Source organism: Musca vetustissima, unplaced genomic scaffold (genome assembly GCF_032173495.1).
Source record: "Musca vetustissima isolate MV318-11 ecotype Yass unplaced genomic scaffold, APGP_CSIRO_Mvet_v1 utg131899, whole genome shotgun sequence".
NCBI classification, from domain to species: domain Eukaryota; kingdom Metazoa; phylum Arthropoda; class Insecta; order Diptera; family Muscidae; genus Musca; species Musca vetustissima.
In genome coordinates, this window is record NW_026888288.1 from 77,795 (window position 1) to 96,535 (window position 18,741).

The following is an 18,741-nucleotide window of genomic DNA, read 5'->3' on the forward strand; positions in this document are numbered from 1 at the left end:
TAATCCAACCATCTTCATTTTCTAACATAGTTTGTATTCAAAAATACATTTACATTTTTTTAAATAAAATTTAAAAGGTTTAATTTAAATTATTTTTTTTTATTTTCATAATAAAAACATTAACAAATCACAAATAATTCAACAAAATATTAATCAATATTATTACCAAGACTTAACTACAACAGGTGCTGATTCGTAGGTGTGCAAGACCGGAGTAGACACAGTTTTAATCAAAGCAGGAGCAGAGTAGGTTTCAACAACAGGTGTAGCCAAAGTCTTGGTAGTATAGGAAGTGGTCTTCACAGCAGGTGCCAAAACATCCTCCACAACATGAGCTGAGCTATGGACAACCGAATGACTTTGATGTGACACGGAAGAGGGTGCCGACTTCACCAGGGAACCAGTTTGGGCATAACCATGTTCTTGTACGGTTACAGTGGCCAAGGGAGCAGAATGGACCTCAACGGATTCATAGAGACCAGGGCGAGCCAAGGCAAGGGCGAAAAGAGCAGACAACACCACCTGAAGGAAACAAAAACAATATAAAGATTTTATTAAAAATTTGTTTTAAATATTTTAACAAAATATTTTGTACACATACCAACTTGAACATTTTCAAAGGTTTTGTTTTTGTTTTTGAAGAGAGGGTCTGTGTTGTTAAAAATGCTTGACGAAGAAGTGCAATGATTAATTCCCAAAAATAAACGTGTTTATATACTGAACCTTTAATGGTGGTAAAGTGTTTCTATGCATTGCTCTCAAACACACACATGGAGTTATGCTGTGTCGGTGTTATTGAAAATCCTATAACTATTTTTAATGTATAATAAAGTTAAGTATGGCGAAGTGAAGTAGTAGTTGTGCGATGACTTTGTTAAAATTATTTAGTGGTTATAAAATGCCGTGGGAATTTCTAGGTCAAGTTCTATGTCTTATACTGTAATTGTATGTTTATTTACATACTTAATTAGTAAGTAAACAAATGCATCGGATATACAAGAACATTAAATATGTAATTCATCGAGTGGAGGGGGAGTTTATTTCCCATTACTTAAGAGTTATTGTTATTGTTAATTGTACCCATAATTTATTTCTTGTCAAAAAGTGCAAACGATTTAAAACCAATAAATAAATACATAAATTTTATATGAGTAAAGAACGTTTTCACTGACTATTGTAAAGAAACCTATAATGATTTTTTTCTAGGCTAAAATAGTTAGAAATATTTTCAGGAATGCCGAAGGCTTGAAAGCAATGTGGAATATTGACATAATTTTTATACCCTCCACATAATGCCAACGGTAAACGTATACCCTCCACATATTGCTTATATTGTCAATTAAAAACGTTGTTACGTTCTGTCCTCCACCATGAGGTGGATATTTAACCCTTTCAGTGTCAAAAAAAATTTTGTAGGTATAAAAATCGAAAAATGTGTACTTAAAATCATATAAAGGCATAGAGTTTAGAAAAAAAGCAATTTTCATTTTAACCCTCGTACAGTTTCGTCTGTTTTTCAGGAAAAACAAAACCATCAATGTTAACGGTACATAGGATAACCGAAAAATCGCAAAGAAAGAGAGAATTTTTAAATGTCGAATATATTTGACAAGAACACTGAAAGGGTTAAAATACCTGTAATCGTACGGTATATTTATATAAATCGTTGTTAACACAAAGATTGCAGCCATTTCCGGTAAAAAATAACCGGTACCTATATAACGGTGCCGGCACGATCGATACCGATAATAATCGGTACAGTTATATTGGTATCGTATCAAAAAAGTATGTCAATATTGATTATTTGTAGTTGAAAGACTTAATGTTCAACGGGAATAAAAACTGGTGAGACGACCATATGATACCCTACACAACTATCACGGAAAACTAACTTTTTGCGGATCAATATTTCGTGCCTGAGCAATTTATCGGGATATTTGCACCCTTTTGACCGAATAGAGATCAACAGCTATTGTTTATTATTATGGTATATTTTTGGAATATATTATTCCGGGGTACACAACTATCACGGAAGACTAACATTCTGCGGATCAATATTTCGTGCCTGATCAATTTTTCGCGATAATTCCACCCTTTTGACCGATTAGAGATCAACAGCTATTGTTTCTTCTTGTTCTGGCATATGTTTGGAACATATTATTCCGGGGTGAACATTTACGCCATAAGATGCAATTTTTGTCATTTTACACAGAAAGGTCTTAGTTGATTTGACCCGCTGTATATTGACTGATCAAAACCGCCTTGTGTTGTATTGTGAAGTTCGGCTTATTATTTTGACCTATAAAGCAACTTGAAAACACACAAAAATTACGTTTTTGATCCATTTCATTCCCTAAATATCATGTGAACGTATCCGAAAATTATAGGCGTCGTCCTTAACACTAGAACGCCGAAGGCGGTCATTTTGACCGCTTTCCAATTTCAAGTACAAAAGCAACTGTGCATTTAACGACACTTTTTTTTTAAATTTGGTGAATTTTTTTATAATAAACGTAATTCTATGAGGTACAAAAAGTCACCAAATTTAAAAAAAAGTGTCGTTAAATGCACAGTTCCTTTTGTACTTGAAATTGGAAAGCGGTCAAAATGACCGCCTTCGGCAATCTAGTGTTAACCATAACCGGAACTTTGTGTAAAATTTCAAATCAATCATATAACAATATAATTGGTATATACTGTCCGCAGTCTATATCGTTCATGAATACAAATTTTGTAATTTTTTATACAAAAGTTTGGGTCGATTTGATCTGATAAATATTGACAGATCTTCATCAAAACTAGCATGCTTATTCTGTGGTCAAACCACTCTCTTTATGTAAAATTTTTAAAGTTCTGTCTATAATATTGGCCTCTATATCAAACAGAAAGAAATATAAAGTTGTAGGTTCATTTCATCCCTTTCATCTTCTTTGCCTAGAACTCATCCTACATGGAAAATTTCGTAACGATTGGTCCATAACTGTGGCCTGTGTCGTGTTTAAAAATTATAATGAACAGACAGAGGGACATATATGTATAGATCGACTCAGCTAGTCGAGATATGACGATCGGTATACTGAAATGTAGCTCTAGGATTAATATTTCGCGGCGTTACAAACTCTTGGAGCCAGAAAAAGCTATAATACCCTGACAACATAGTTGTGTAGGGTATAATTACAATAATCCAAACTACCAAGTTAGAGCCAATGGTATAGGGTACAATAACTTGACCTATGGTGAATATGTCCTTCGTTCATAATATACTCGCCAAAGGCTACCTTCCTCAAAGCCCTTTCAGCTTGAAATCCATTTTGGGTCACAGTGCGATATATACTTGACCGATATATACCATTTCAATACCAAACATCCTAGGAGTAGTGATCTCTATCCTGATTTCAAGGGCCAGGTTGACAAACGAACGTCGTTAAATCGGCATAGCATTTTATTCCAATGAAGAATATATAAAATTTATAGGGTCTCCAAAGAATATTTTAATTTTGTTAGAAACATTTTAACCAGTAAGGAAAGTAGTAAAGTCGGACGGGGCCGACTATATGATACCCTTCACCACTTTGGGTATATTCAACAGATGAATCCCAACAGACGTCGCATTTTTATAGGACCAGTAAAATTAAATTGGATCCATAAACATGTCCTTCTGCAACCGATACTAAATTGTTCATTTGGTCAGATATAGAAGCTATATCTAAATCTGAACCGATTTCAGAAAACTTAACACACATCATTCTAGACCTAATTCATTGCGCTTTGCCAAATTTCGTGCAAATCGAATCATATATAGGGTCTTTGGTGCACCATTTACATTAAATCGGACGAAAATATATATGAGAGCTATATCTAAATCTCAACCGTTTTTCAGGAAACTTAACACACATCTTTCTATACCTAATTCATTACGCTGTGCCAAATTACGTGCAAATCGAAAGATATATAGGGACTTTGGTGGACCACTCATATTACATCAGACGAAAATATATATGGGAGCTTTATCTAAATCTGAACCGATTTTCCCAATTTCAATAGGGTTCGTCCTTGGGCCAAATAAGTGATCATAAATGCGACCTGTACTTTGTTCACAAAAATACATGGACGGACGGACGGACGGACAGACGGACATGCGTAAATCGACTCAGAAAGTGATTCTATGCATATTCTCAAAAGGAATCCTGCGTCTATCACGTTTCCTTTTGCCTGTTACAAACATATGCACAGAGACATAATACCTTGAACCACAGTGTGGTGAAGGGTATAAAAATTGTTTCTATTTGAAACCACTGTTCCGCACCAATAAAACAAGTCTTGGTAACAGATTCAATTGATCAAAACAAAAATCTGAAGTACAAACATTCTGATGGGTGTTATTGTTAACAAATTTTAATCGATTCTGTTTTGTTTTTTTCTTGCTTAATTTGGCCCTTCTCTTGGTACACAACAGCGAACTGTTAAGCCTGGCCCTTTTACCATTTGTGTACGCATTAATGCTCACACACACACACACCACAATAACAAATACTTCAGAAAATATTTTAAATTACAATTACAAGTGGCCCTTATTTTACATCACGTTGCTACACCTAGGGCTAAGGTTAAGGTTGTTGTTACCTTTTATTTAATTCTTTATTCTTAATGATTTTTCTTCGGATTCGGTTCGAGTTTGTTTTGATAACACAAACCTACCATGGCCTACCTCAACACAACCAACAACAGCAAGAGGTCCGTGAACTCTTGAGTTTTCGTAGTAACTACAGGCGGCGTTAAGACGAGAATGTACTCCATTACTTGCACTATAATGTGTGTGTGTGTGTTTATTTGTTGTGATAGGGTTTTTACGCTGGTAATCTCTCATAACCTCCAATGTCAGTTGAGCCACATAAAAACCACTGAAAATAAAAATGATGATGGTTTAATGTTATAATTCAAAGACTTGTTTTTGATTTATTGTTTTCCCAAAAAGATCATCAATTTGTTAATTGAATTTTCTGGAATTTAGATTTTGATATATAAAGTCAATAGGGAATTGAAGAAATCACAACAATCAATCTACACCCATTTCAAAAACAACACAGACCCTCTTTTCGAAATCTAAAAATCACACAAAATGTTCAAGTTGGTAAGTTTTGCATAAAAAAATAGAGAATGAAATGATTTTAATTTAAATATCCTCCAATTCCGTAGGTGGTGTTGTCTGCTCTATTCGCTATTGCCTTGGCTCGTCCTGGTCTCTATGAATCCGTTGAGGTCCATTCTGCTCCCTTGGCCACTGTAACCGTTCAAGAACATGGTTATGCTCAGACGGGTTCGCTGGTCAAGTCGGTACCCTCTTCCGTATCCCATCAAAGTCATTCGGTTGTCCATAGTTCCGCTCATGTTGTGGAAGATGTTTTGGCACCTGCTGTGAAGACCACTTCTTACACTACCAAGGCATTGGCTACACCTGTTGTTGAAACCTACTCTGCTCCAGCTTTGATTAAAACTGTGTCAACTCCTGTCTTGCACACTTACGAATCAGCACCCGTTGTAGTTAAGTCTTGGTAATAGAATCAAAATTCGTGTTAAATTATTTGTTGTTGTAATTATGTTAAAAATATAAATTTGTTAAAGATTTTAAAAAAATTATGTTGTTTTACTCTGTTTTGTAAAATGAAGCTATTTTTTCACATTGAAAAATCGTTTGGTGTTCTATTGGACTTTTGATACGATCCCATAAGGGATCTATTAAAAAAGGACCTTTATTGTCATTTTTCTGGGAACTAATATTTTATTCATCAGGAATGCCATATTACAGCCACTTTGGTGGAAAAATTCTATTGACCTCTTCAAAATAATGAAAATTACCAACAACTTTCGTTTACAAATGCGAACAATTACGACAATGGTCGGAATATATTTACTTATCTATTTACACTTTTGTAGCTAAAATATTCAAAATATCGAAAATGGGGCGGTGGACAATGCCACATTTAAAACCTTTATCAAAAAAGTCGTCAATATCAAAGAAACCCGATTGTCAAATTACAATCACTTCGGTAGGGAAATTCATTCATATATCGAAAATGGGGGCGGGAATTTTGTATGAGGCTATTTCAAAACATGGATATATTTCAAAAATGTTCAGCCGAGGAGCTGTAATGCTAAGACCCATTTGGCTTAAGATTCGGCGGTGCCAGCAAATGGGTGATTGTTGTGTATCCGTCTATCTGTCTGTTAAAAGTTGTATACACAGTACAGGCCACATTTATGGACCAATCATCACAAATTTTTGCATGCAGGGTCGATTCTGGTCATAGAAGACCGCTATTGTTTTTCGTAATGACAATTATGGCCCAAACACAACGAAAGGAGGAGAATATCTGACAATGGAATACAGACTTTATTTCATGATAATCGGCCAATATTTAACGGGTCAAATGGACCCAGCCATTTCTATAAAAAACCAGTGAGCGGAGCAGTATAGTCGGACGGGGCCGACCATATGATACCCTACACAACTACAAAGAAAAGCACACTTTCGGCGGTTCTATATTCTGAGCCTGGGCAATATTTCGTGATATTTGCACCATCCTCAACAACTCCTCTTTCTAAGTCTTGCATATTTTCCAAAATGTTTTTTCTTGAAGTGCATTTTTACGCCATACAATAAAAAATTGGTCACTTTAGGTTTTGGTTGATTTGACCCTCGGAAAATTGACCGATCATCATCTAAACATCCGCTCTAAGTATTTGGTCAGATCCCCTTCACCTTGTAAAATATGTGATGTTCTGTATATAATAATCGTCTCTAGAGCGACTAGAAAATCTGACAAAATTAAAGTTTTCGGTTCATTGCACCCCCTGAATGAAATCTCAACTTCACCGAAAACTATAAGCGTCGTCTTTGACCATTATCGGAACTTCATGTACAATTTCAAAGCGATCAGCGCGACATTTCCGTCCTCTAATGGAGTAATAGTAATAATATGCACATAGTCACCTTTACTTAATTACGTATAACTCCCGCATCGGAGTACATACAGCCATATAATTTATATCAATTTGAAGGCCAACAACTCATCTTGGACATACTATCACCATCTCGAGTATATGTCCTTCAGGAGCAAGTTAATACGCCCCAGAATAAAAATTTTATAATTTTTCACACAAAACTCTGGGTCCATTTGACCCGCTAAATATTGACCGACCTCTATCAAAACACGATTGCTTATTCTTAGGCCCGATCCCCTTCTCCATGTAAAATTTCACGATGTTCGGACCATAACTGCGGCCTCTGGAGCGACCAGAAAAACCGACAAAAATTAAGTATTTTGTCCATTTCATTCCCTAAATATTAACCGATCTTTATCAAAAACAAAAGGGGTCTTCATTGGCCAGACCCCTTTCTATGCGGAATTTCGTGAAGATTGGTCCATAACTGTGTCTAGATCGACTCAGCTAGTCGAGATATGACGATCGGTATACTTAAAGGTGGGTCTAGGACCAATATTTCGCGGCTATAATACCCTGACAACATAGTTGTGTAGGGTATAATGACATAATTTACATTCTATTACCCCTGTAGAACATAGACCGGATAAGTTGACAGAAGGCGGATATGTCGCGCTGATGGCTATGAAATTTTACATGATATTCCAATTATTGTGAAGAATGACAGTCATATTTTTCGGTGTTAATCGGATGGCATTTAAGAGATCATATGAACTGAAACCTTATTTTCGTATTTTTTTCGGGTCGTTCTAGAGACCACAATTTTATACCGGCATTACAAATGTTACACAAATGTTAAGAATATCGGTTTATATAAATCCAAATTGTACCGAATTTAGTACACATTAGTGGAAATTTCCTACTCACCCCAATCCTACACTAACAGTGATCCTAACTCAAAATGTCAGGATTACCGCTCCATTTTCGTATACACACTTCCCAAACCACCTCCCTATATCGAACCTACTTCTTCTTTCCAAATTGCAGTGTTCCCACTCTATCGGTTCATATAAATCCAAGTTGTACCGAATTTAGTACATAATTAATAGAAATTTCCTACTCACCCCAATCCGACACCCTAACAGTGATCCTAATTCCAAATTTCAGAATTCCAGCTTCATTTTCGTATACATCGACCCCACTTCTCAACCTTGATTCGCATTCCAAATTACAAGGTTTTAGCTCTATCCTTTCAAATGCTAAGAAATTGTAACAAGTTTTGTACATTTTAGTACTTTTCGCATTGTTGGAATTCGAATTTCCGAAAACCCTTTGATACATCGATCCTACCCTCTATCAGTTCTAGCTCCACCAGTTCGCCAAATAGAAATTGTACCACATTTAGTACTTTTCGTGCCGTTCTAGTACGAATTTTCAAAAACCCAGCCTTATCTGACACCTTTGGACCAAGAGTGACCCTCACCCCAAATTTAAAGATTCTTATTCAAATATTTATTTAAAATTAAATTAAAAAAAATTCTCATTAAAAAATATATTTTTTAATTTATCTTTTATTTTTCATTCCAGGTTATTGTGAATTGCATATGCTCGGCTAGGATTTCCGTTTGATGACAATCGAAACGAAAACGATCTACAAATAGCTTGAAAATATGACAGGCCCGCCTATAACCATAATTTGGAATATCTTTTGGAATTATCCGTTTCTCTCAATCAGAAAATTCCACAAGGCAATAGAGACAGACCAAAAAATCAGTTTAGTTATTAAGAAAATAATGTATTAAAATTAATATTTTTTTAAATGTATACACACTTTTTACAAAGAATATTTAATAAAAATTAAAAAAAAATACGATTGCACTAAAAATATTGTTTGTTTTTATTTACGGATACAAAAAATACGTTGGTAAGTTACATGCTCCTACACGTGCCACATTTATTCATGTGATGACGTCACAATTTTCCACTCACCTGGTTTTGGGCATTTTTGGCCAAATTTCACAAAAATACCAGGCGCCCAGAACAAAATAGCAAGTAGCCCGCCAAAAAAAATAAATGTAGGAAAAAATTTTATCTGGCAACACCCTACAAAAAATTCAAAATTTGTAGCATACTTTTAGGCGCTCGGGTTTTTTTTTTGGCGCGTAGGGTGTTGCCAGACCAAAAATTTTCGGAATTTTTAATTTTTTTTTGGCGGGCTACTTGCTATTTTTTGTGGGCGCCTGGTATTTTTGTGAAATTTGGCCAAAAATGCCCAAAATTTTTGGGATTTCTATTTTTCTTATTTTTTTGGAGGTAGCCATGATAAGAACCCCCTGATATTATGAACCCCCACTACCAGATTTTTCAGACGTCCACAAATAAAAAACATTTTTAGAATTTGTTTTTAAAACTGTTTATTTATTTTTTTTTTCAATAAGCAATCAATTAAGTACATTAAAAATAAATGAGTAACATACAGTGCTAACTTAATAGTATTTAATACAATATTAGTGTACAGGAAAGGATGATGTTTCAAGACAGGGCTTAAATTTTTGAGGGGTGGGTATTTTCCTTCGGCAATTGCATATTAGGCATTCAGTAAAGGTAGTCAGAAAATTTAACTAATAGACAAACTGCGGTCTTTCAGCTCAGTTATATTTTTGATATTGAATTTTGAAGCAAATTTGGGACGCATATCAGGAAATAGATTTCAAAAAATTCGACATAACTGCTTTGGTCCCCCTTGAAGAAAACGGATTTCTATAAAAAACAGTATGGTTTGATGGAATTTCAAAAACAATAATGTATATTACTATAATAATCGTAGAAACATCTCTTGTATATACCCTAATTGGTGTAGGGTACTCTTCAGTCGCCCCGGCCCAATGTTTCTCCTTTCCTTATGGGGGTTTCTTCACAATTGTCTTTCACTGGCTGCAACTTTTTAACCAACTACTCTATTAACACAAATAAGTTGACATATTAAAGGGAAGATAGTTTTCTTCGTTATAGAAATGGCAACTTTAAATTTTAAATCTAAGGCAAATGGGTAATTTACAAATGTATCTTTCAAAACAATTTTTCTCAAAAAAAAAAAAAAAACGAATAATTGGAATGCCTGTTCTGTAATATGAAGTTTAGTTGCAGTTGTGAGAGGTTTCATATGATCGGCCCCATTCGATTATGCTGCCCCGCTCACTGTTTTTATACCCTCCACCATAATATGGAGGGTATATTAGTTTGGTTTTTCCGTTTGTAACGCATCGAAATAATCATTTCCGACCCTATAAAGTATATATATTCTTGATCAGCATAAAATTCTACGTCCGTCTGTCCGTCTGTCTGTTGTAATCACTCTAACGTCTCAACGAATCGAGATAGAACGCTAAAACTTTGCATAGAGACGTCTTTTGTCTGCAGGCAGGTCAAGTTGGAAGATGGGCTATATCAGTCCACGTTTAGGCATAGCTCCCTTATAAGGGTACCCCCCAATTTTCGGTATTTTAGGGTTCTTGAGCGCGGTTTTCAACCGAATTCGCTGAAATTTGGTAAATTGGGTTCTTATTGGGTACCAAATATCCCCACTAAAAATTATAAATATAGGTCCACTTTTTCTGGTAGCCCCCATATAAGGGTACCTCCCATTTTTCAGTTGTTGGGGGGTTTTGACCGGATTTTTTCACCGAATTGGCTGTAATTTAGTAATTTGAGTTCTTATGCGGTAGCAAATCTCTCCACAAAAAATTATTATTATAGGTCAATTTTTTCGAGTAGCCCCCATATAAGGGTACCCCCAATTTTCGGTATTTTAGGGTTCTTGAGCGCGGTTTTCAACCGAATTCGCTGAAATTTTATATATAGGGTTCTTATTGGGTACTAAATTTCGCCACTAAAAATTATTTATATAGGTCCATTTTTTCTGGTAGCCCCCATATATAGGGTACCTCCCAATTTTCAGTTTTTGGGGGGTTTTGATCGGATTTTTTCACCGAATTGGCTGTAATTGAGTAATTTGAGTTCTTATTCTCCACAAAAATTTATTAATATAGGCCAATTTTTTCGGGTAGCCCACATATAAGGGTACCACCCAATTTTCGATATTTTAGGGTTCTTGAGCGAATTCGCTGAAATTTGGTATTTTGTAGTCGTATATGGTAACAAATCTCCCCACCAAAAATTATTAATATTCACACCTTTTTAGGGGTAGTACCCATATAACCCCCTTTTTTATATTAAAATAGTTATCTGATTTTTTTCGTGAGTTGGGGTTGGGTAGTTGTTAAGGGGAATAGTCAATTTTTACCCTACAAGGACGTTTTAGCCATCTGTTGTGAGCATTCCGCCTTCTAAAGATATTGTGATAAAAAAACTCATCTCCTCAATATACTGATACCTCCTGAAGGAAAAAATTGAGATAAACAATTAAAATATTGGGTTCAAAATTGTCTTATACCGGTCATTAATTAGGCATAGCCCTCATATAATGATATCCCCAAATATTCACTATTTCCTACACTATGTTATCAATATTGGTCCCACTTTAGGCATACCCTCATATAACTTTGTAATCTAAATTACAGTAATTTGAGGATTTTATTCTCTACCATGCGTTATCAGTATCAGTCCACTTTTTGGATCCTACAGATTTTAGGAAAAGTCCCCATTAAAAATTGCTGAAATTTGTATTTGGTGTACAAAATGGTTTACACAAATCGGTTTGTAGAGTTATCGGTATATGCCCACTTTTTGGTATGTTCCCTATATTTTCATTGCATGTATCTGTCAGTATAACTATGGTGGAGGGTATCCAAAGTTCGGCCCGGCCGAACTTAACGCTTTTTAACTTCTTTTTTTAATAATGTTTTACAAAATTTTAAAAATTCATAATTTGGGAAATAATTGAATCCTCTATAGCTATACTTGTAATAGATATTTTGATTGTATCAATCTTGTTTATACCCTACACCATACCGTCGAGGGTATATAAAATTTGTCATTCCGTTTGCTACACCTTGACATATTCACCGGATATTCCATAAAGTATATATATTCTTGATCAGAATAAAATTCCATGTCGAGATAGGCATGTTCATATATGTGTCTGTCCGTCTGTTAGAATCATGATATAGATTGTAAAATTTAAGCTAGGGGTTTGACAATTTTTAGGTACAATGTTACTACTCCCTGGATGGTATTGAAAATGGGATATATCGGTCAACTTTTTGGTATAGCCCCATATAATGGCACCCCCAAATATCGGGTATGTTGAAATTTATTGGCACTTTGTTAACCGTATTGGCTCAAAATTGGGTGTTAAATCCTCCGCCATACAAAAAATTAGCCATAGCATAGCCCCCCCTTTTTGAATGTGTGAACGATTTCTGACATTTTAAATGTTCAACTCATGGTGAAAGGTATTAAAGGTTCGTCATGACCGAACTTAACGATGTGTTTACTTGTTTTACCTATTTTTGCATTAAAAGAAATAAACATTATTATATTAGGTTCAAAAACGATTTTTTGCATTTTCAATATATTTACAATACTAGACAAATTACAAATAATTTAACAAACTATGAATTGGCAGTCAATTCCATTACCACGACTTTACTACAACAGGGGCTGATTCGTATGTATGCAATACAGGGGTAGAAACAGTCTTAATCAAAGCTGGTGCAGAGTATGTCTGCACAAGAGGAGTAGCCAATGTCTTGGTGGTGTAAGAAGTGGTCTTCACGGCAGGTGCCAAAACATCTTCCACAACATGGGCGGAACTATGGACAACCGAATGACTTTGATGCGATACGGAAGAGGGTACCGACTTTACCAGGGAACCAGTTTGGGCATATCCATGTTCTTGCACAGTTACCGTAGCCAAGGGAGCAGAATGAACCTCAACGGATTCATAGAGACCAGGACGAGCCAAAGCAAGGGCGAATAGAGCAGACAACAGCACCTGCAGGAAAAGGGAGATAAACGAATTTTATTACATGATCATATTCAAGAAACTATTTTGATTACTTACCAACTTGAACATTTTGTTTGATTTATTGTTTTTTTTGTATGGAAGACTCCCTATGTGGCTTCAAATGCTTGAAGAAGAATACGTGTAATGATTATTTCCCCAAAATTAAACGTGTTTATATATATATATCTTTAAACATTGTAAAGCGTTGAACAGTTTGTCTTCTAAACGCACACATTCACATATACACATAAGTGGTAATGTTGTTATTGAAAATACCATAACATGTTTAAGACATAATAAAGACAATAACTTCATGTGAAGTAGTAGTTTCGAATATAGTGGATATTTCTAGGTCATATTCTAATTATTGTGTGTAACTGCAAGTTCATTGAAATAATTATAAACAAATTTAAATAATTATTTTTCTAATGTAAAATAAAAATATTTCGTCAGGAAAACAAATCAAATTTGTCAAGTACTTTACATAATTTGGAAACCCTATAACCTGAACCTTTATTGTAAATTATCATACATATTGTCGGATTGGAAAATTTGGCTAGAATCCGTCAAGTATTCGGAATGTCAAATTTCAACACATTGGTTGAAAATTTCGCTATTGTGATGCCTAAATTGGTTCGAAAATTTGAAATGGGGGTTATAGCAAAAGTTGTAAAGATTTTTTCAGTGCCAAACATCCTAAAATTACTAGCAATGTATGAGAACTATTTCAGAGCTCGTTTTATATCATACACAACTATGTGGTATAGTTTTGTGTGGCTCAAGAGTTATAAGGCCGCGAAAAATAAGTTCTAGACCCACCTTTTAGTATAATGATCGTAATATCTCGACTAGCTGAGTCGACCTAGTCAAGTGTATTCGTCCATCTTTCCATTCAATATTTCGGAAACACAGTACTCACCACAGTTATGGACCAATCGTCACGAAATTGCATGTATGTTTGAGCCAAGACGACTCCTATTTTGGTGGTGATCGGTAACTATTTAGTGGCTCAAATGCACCAAGAACATTTTTTATCTTTTTGGCCATCGAACGTTACGAAATTTCAACTATGATGGTGATCTGGCCAAGAAATGATAATCTGTTAATAGTTTGCGGGTATAAATGCGTGTATATTTTTCCTGAATAATATAACCGAGGAGAGAAGTTGATAATCAAATGTTGAAGTTATACGTAAACCAGTGAGCGGAGTAGTATAGTCGGACGGGGCCGACCATATGATACCCTAAACAACTTCCACGACAATCTAACTTTCTGTGGTTATATATTCTGAGCATGGAAAATATTTCGCTATATTTGCACCCTCTTGACCGACTAGAGGTCAACAAATATTACTAATATTCAGTAAATCCCTTCTAATTACTTGTCCAGATTCCCTTCACGGTGGGTTGTGTTATGATGCTCGACTTTCAATTGTGGCCTATATATTGACTAGAAAAACGCAAAAAATTAAGTTTACGGTCCACCTCATTCCAATATTATTATCTGATCATCACCGAAAATTATGGGCGTTATCCTTGATCATACCTGGATCCTCATGGAAAATTTCAAAGCAATCCGTGCTATATTTCCGCCCTCCAGTGTGGTAATGGGTTACTGAATAATATCTGAATACATAAGCACCTGCAATATAATTAGTATCAATTTAAAGGTCAACCACTCCTCTTGGATATACTACCAACATCTCGGCTCTATGTTATTCAGGAGTAATTATATACGCTATAGAATACAAATTTTGTAATTTTTCACACAAAAGATAGGGTCCATTTGACCCGCTAAATATTGACCGATCTTTATCAAAACAGGCATGCTTATTCTTTGGCCCAATCCCCTTCTGCATGGAACATTTCATGATGTTCGGGCCATAATTGCGGCCTCTAGAGCGACCAGAAACTCAGACAAAAATTTAGTTTTTGGTCCATTTCATCCCCTAAATATTAACCGATCTTTTCAAAAACAATAGGGGTCTTCATTGGGCAGAACCCATCCTACATGCTAAATTTCGTGAAGATTGGTCCATAACTGCAGCCTGTATCGTGTTTACAAATTATAATGGACAGACGGACGGATGGACGGACACACATGTCTAGATCGACTCGGCTAGTCGAGATATAACGATCGGTATACATAAAAGAGGGTCTAGGGCCAATATTTCGCGGTGTTACAAACTCTTGGGGGTGCACAAATCTATAATACCCTGTGTAGGGTATAAAAATTACAGGAGCCTACCCATTCTGATATTGTTTTGTATTACCACACTATAGGACTGAATTGTCGACTTGATTGTTTTGAAAGTTGACAGAGTAAAAAATAAGAACTGTTGACCTCTAATCGGCCATGATTGTGAAAATAACGCAAAGTATTTCCAAAGCTCGGAATATATATCCACATAAAGTTAGAGTTCCGTGGGAGTTGTGCAGGATATCATATGGTCGGCCCCGTTCACGGGTTTTAATTTAAGTTTAAAATCCAGTGATGTGATTGAAAACTCATTCAAAACGGTGTTAAAGCTGCTCATAATATTTTAGATAAATGTTCGCCATAAAGTTTTGCTATAAGTCTCAGAATAGACTAAAACTCAAAAAATCAGCTTAAACGTCAAAATTTTTAAAAAGACAAAATTAATTTTAGGGTTAAAATCGTACTAATTAAAAGTTTTTATCCATTTTTCCACCAAGATTTCGTTTTAGAAGGATGGTATAAGGAACAAAAATGTTCTCCATCAAGTTTTAGCATAAGTCACTGAACAAGAATAATCTGTATATAATATATACCGAATATATAGACATACATTTTGAACAAAAAAAAAAAATGTTCTTGTATTTTTTTTTCAAAGAAATTTCCCAGTACTTTTTTCGACTAAGTGTATTCAAATAACATGAAACTTAATTTTAGGTATATTATGTCAAAGAATAAAATAATTCACATCAAATTCTACTGTAAGTCCCAAAACAAACTATATATTTATATTCAATAGTTTTTAAGAAATTCACAGGCCTTCTTTCATAAACTGTTGGAATTTCCCGGTAATTATCAAAAAAACAAAAATTGAAATTTGTCGCACAGTGTAATAAATATTATCGGAAAATCATTTTCTCCAGATTTATTAAAATCTATATATTTTCATAATTATTAATATCAATGTACGTTAAGTTATAAAGAACAATAATGTAATGACCTTGAAATACTCACATTATTTCGAAGCTACCAAAAACGTTTTACTCACTCACTCACTCACTCACTTCTCCGCATGATAGTAATTGGTGCCCTTATTATTCTTTAAAGTTGTTATGGCATTTTCAATAACACCATTACTACATAACTGTATGTGTATGTGTGTTTAGAAGTAAAATATACCAACGCTTAACAACGTTTAAAGATTCGGTATATAAACACGTTTATTTTTGGGGAATTAATCATTACACTTCTTCTACTTCAAGCATTTGAAGCAATACAGAACCTCATTAAACACAAAACAATTAATCAAATCAAAATGTTCAAATTGGTAAGTAATAAAATCAATAAGCGAATTTATCTAATTTGAATTTGGAATATACATAATGTCTTCCCTTGTTCCTCCAGGTGGTGTTGTCTGCTCTATTCGCTATTGCCTTGGCTCGTCCTGGTCTTTATGAATCCGTTGAGGTCCATTCTGCTCCCTTGGGTACTGTAACCGTTCAAGAACATGGTTATGCTCAGACGGGTTCCCTGGTTAAGTCGGTACCCTCTTCCGTATCCCATCAAAGTCATTCCGTTGTCCACAGTTCCGCTCATGTTGTGGAGGATGTTTTGGCACCTGCCGTGAAGACCACTTCCTATACTACCAAGACTTTGGCTACACCTGTCGTTGAGACATATTCTGCTCCTGCTTTGGTTAAAACTGTGGCTTCTCCTGTCTTGCACACTTACGAATCAGCTCCAGTTGTAATTAAGTCGTGGTAAATCAATTGAGTTTCAATTAATATTTGGTTAAATTATTTGTGATTTGTTATTATAATTTTTTGTTGAAAATATAAAAACCGATTTTTAGAAGTTATATATGAAATTTGTCATTCGAAGTAGTCACAATCAGGTATATTGAATTATAAGAACTTTCTAGTAGAAAATCTCCAATAAATGCCTTTGTTTAGTTGTAGATCCCATACATATTTTTATACCCTACACAACTATATTGTCAGGGTATTATAGCTTTGAGCAGCCCCAAAAGTTTGTAGCTGAGTCGATCTAGACATGTGTGTCCGTCCGTCCGTCTGTCCATTATAATTTGTAAACACGATACAGGCCACAGTTATGGACCAATCGTCACGAAATTTTGCATGTAGGATGGGTTCTGGCCAATGAAAAAATCGGTTAATATTTAGTGGATGAAATGGACCAAAAACATTATTTTTATCGGTTTTTCTGGTCGCTCCAGAAGCCGCAATTATGGCCCAAATACCAAATACCGAAATACCGAATTTTTGCACGGAGAAGGGGATCGGGCCAAATAATAAGCATGCCTGTTTTGATAAAGATCGGTCAATATTTATCGGGTCAAATGGACCCTGACTTTTGTGTTGAAAATGACAAAATGTGTATCCTATAGCGTAAAGATTTACCCCTGAAGGACATAGACCCGAGAAGTTGATAGTATACCCAATTTTATTGTCGTATGTACTCGGATGTGGGAGTTACGCATAAATGTTTACAGGTGCTTACGTACTCAGATATTATTTAGTAACCCATTACAACACTACAGGGTGGAAATATAGCGCTCATCGTTTTGAAAATGTTCACTAGTATTCAGGTATGGTCATGGACAACGCCTACAATTTTCGGTGAAGATCGGATAATAATTTTGGGATGAGGTGGGCCGAAAACCTATTTTTTGAGTCGATTTGCAAGCCACAATTGAAAGCCGAACATCTCAAAACAACTCACGTTGAAGGGAATCTGGACAAGTAATTAGAAGGACTGTACTGAATATTAGTAATATTTGTTGACCTCTAGTGGATCAAGAGGGTGCAAACATCGCGAAATATTGCCCAAGCTCAGAATGTGGTACCACAGAAATTTAGATGTTCATGGAAGTTGTGTAGGATATCATATGGTCGGTCCCGTCCGACTATAATGCTCCGCTCACTGGTTTAAATTTGCCATTTCGTGCTTTTAAACCCCAATAGAGAAATCACAGACTGAAGTAGAAAAATTGTCTGCATTGGTTCCTTATTTTGAGGGGCTCAATCAAACTTCTATAACTTCCACGGTCGAGTATAATATTTTGGTATTGAAATGGGATATATCGGTTCACGTTTTGTTGTAACGCCCAAACAACATTACATCCCACGAATTTCCCAACCAAAATTGCTGTAATTGGACATTCCGGGTTCTTGGAGATGGTCATGCATATATGAAGGAACCTTATTTTCGATATTTTGAAGGTTTTGGCCGAATGTTCCCACCAAATTTTATGTCAACTTTCAGCAACCTGTTCTGAAAATGATCAATATAGGTGCATGCTATGACTAACCTCCAATGTAAGAATCCCTCCCATTTGTGGTCTTTTGTAGGATATAATTTAGTATTCCAAGTTTTTGGAGCTTGGGAAAAATTGTTCATAATTATTTCTACATAGGTCCATACTTTAACCCTTTCAGTGTTTTTGTCGAATATATTCGACATTTAAAATTACTCTCCTTCTTTGCGTTTTTTTGGGTTATCCTATGAACCGTTACAATTAATGTTTTTGCTGAAAGACAAACAAAACTGTCCGAGGAATAAAATAAGAATAGTTTTTTTTTAAACTCTGTGCCGACAACAATTTTTTTGACATT

General features: G+C 35.2%; 4 protein-coding genes across 4 annotated transcripts; 2 read left to right on the top strand and 2 right to left on the bottom strand.

Annotated features, from left to right (window-relative positions):
* Positions 1 to 162: 162 nt before the first annotated feature.
* Positions 163 to 613, bottom strand: LOC133336135 (uncharacterized). The gene is made up of 2 exons (XM_061544433.1): positions 602 to 613; positions 163 to 522 (listed from the first exon to the last, which is right to left on the bottom strand). The coding sequence occupies exons 1-2, from the start codon at positions 611 to 613 to the stop codon at positions 163 to 165; spliced, it is 372 nt and encodes a 123-aa protein (XP_061400417.1).
* A 4,506-nt stretch (positions 614 to 5,119) lies between these two features.
* Positions 5,120 to 8,539, top strand: LOC133336137 (uncharacterized). The gene is made up of 3 exons (XM_061544434.1): positions 5,120 to 5,131; positions 5,197 to 5,552; positions 8,530 to 8,539. The coding sequence occupies exons 1-3, from the start codon at positions 5,120 to 5,122 to the stop codon at positions 8,537 to 8,539; spliced, it is 378 nt and encodes a 125-aa protein (XP_061400418.1).
* Positions 8,540 to 12,538: 3,999 nt separating this feature from the next.
* LOC133336138 (uncharacterized) lies at positions 12,539 to 12,979 on the bottom strand. Its single transcript, XM_061544435.1, has 2 exons — positions 12,968 to 12,979; positions 12,539 to 12,898 (listed from the first exon to the last, which is right to left on the bottom strand). Exons 1-2 carry the CDS (start codon positions 12,977 to 12,979, stop codon positions 12,539 to 12,541), a joined length of 372 nt encoding a protein of 123 aa, XP_061400419.1.
* Positions 12,980 to 16,421: 3,442 nt separating this feature from the next.
* Positions 16,422 to 16,870, top strand: LOC133336139 (uncharacterized). The gene is made up of 2 exons (XM_061544436.1): positions 16,422 to 16,433; positions 16,511 to 16,870. Exons 1-2 carry the CDS (start codon positions 16,422 to 16,424, stop codon positions 16,868 to 16,870), a joined length of 372 nt encoding a protein of 123 aa, XP_061400420.1.
* Positions 16,871 to 18,741: the final 1,871 nt, after the last annotated feature.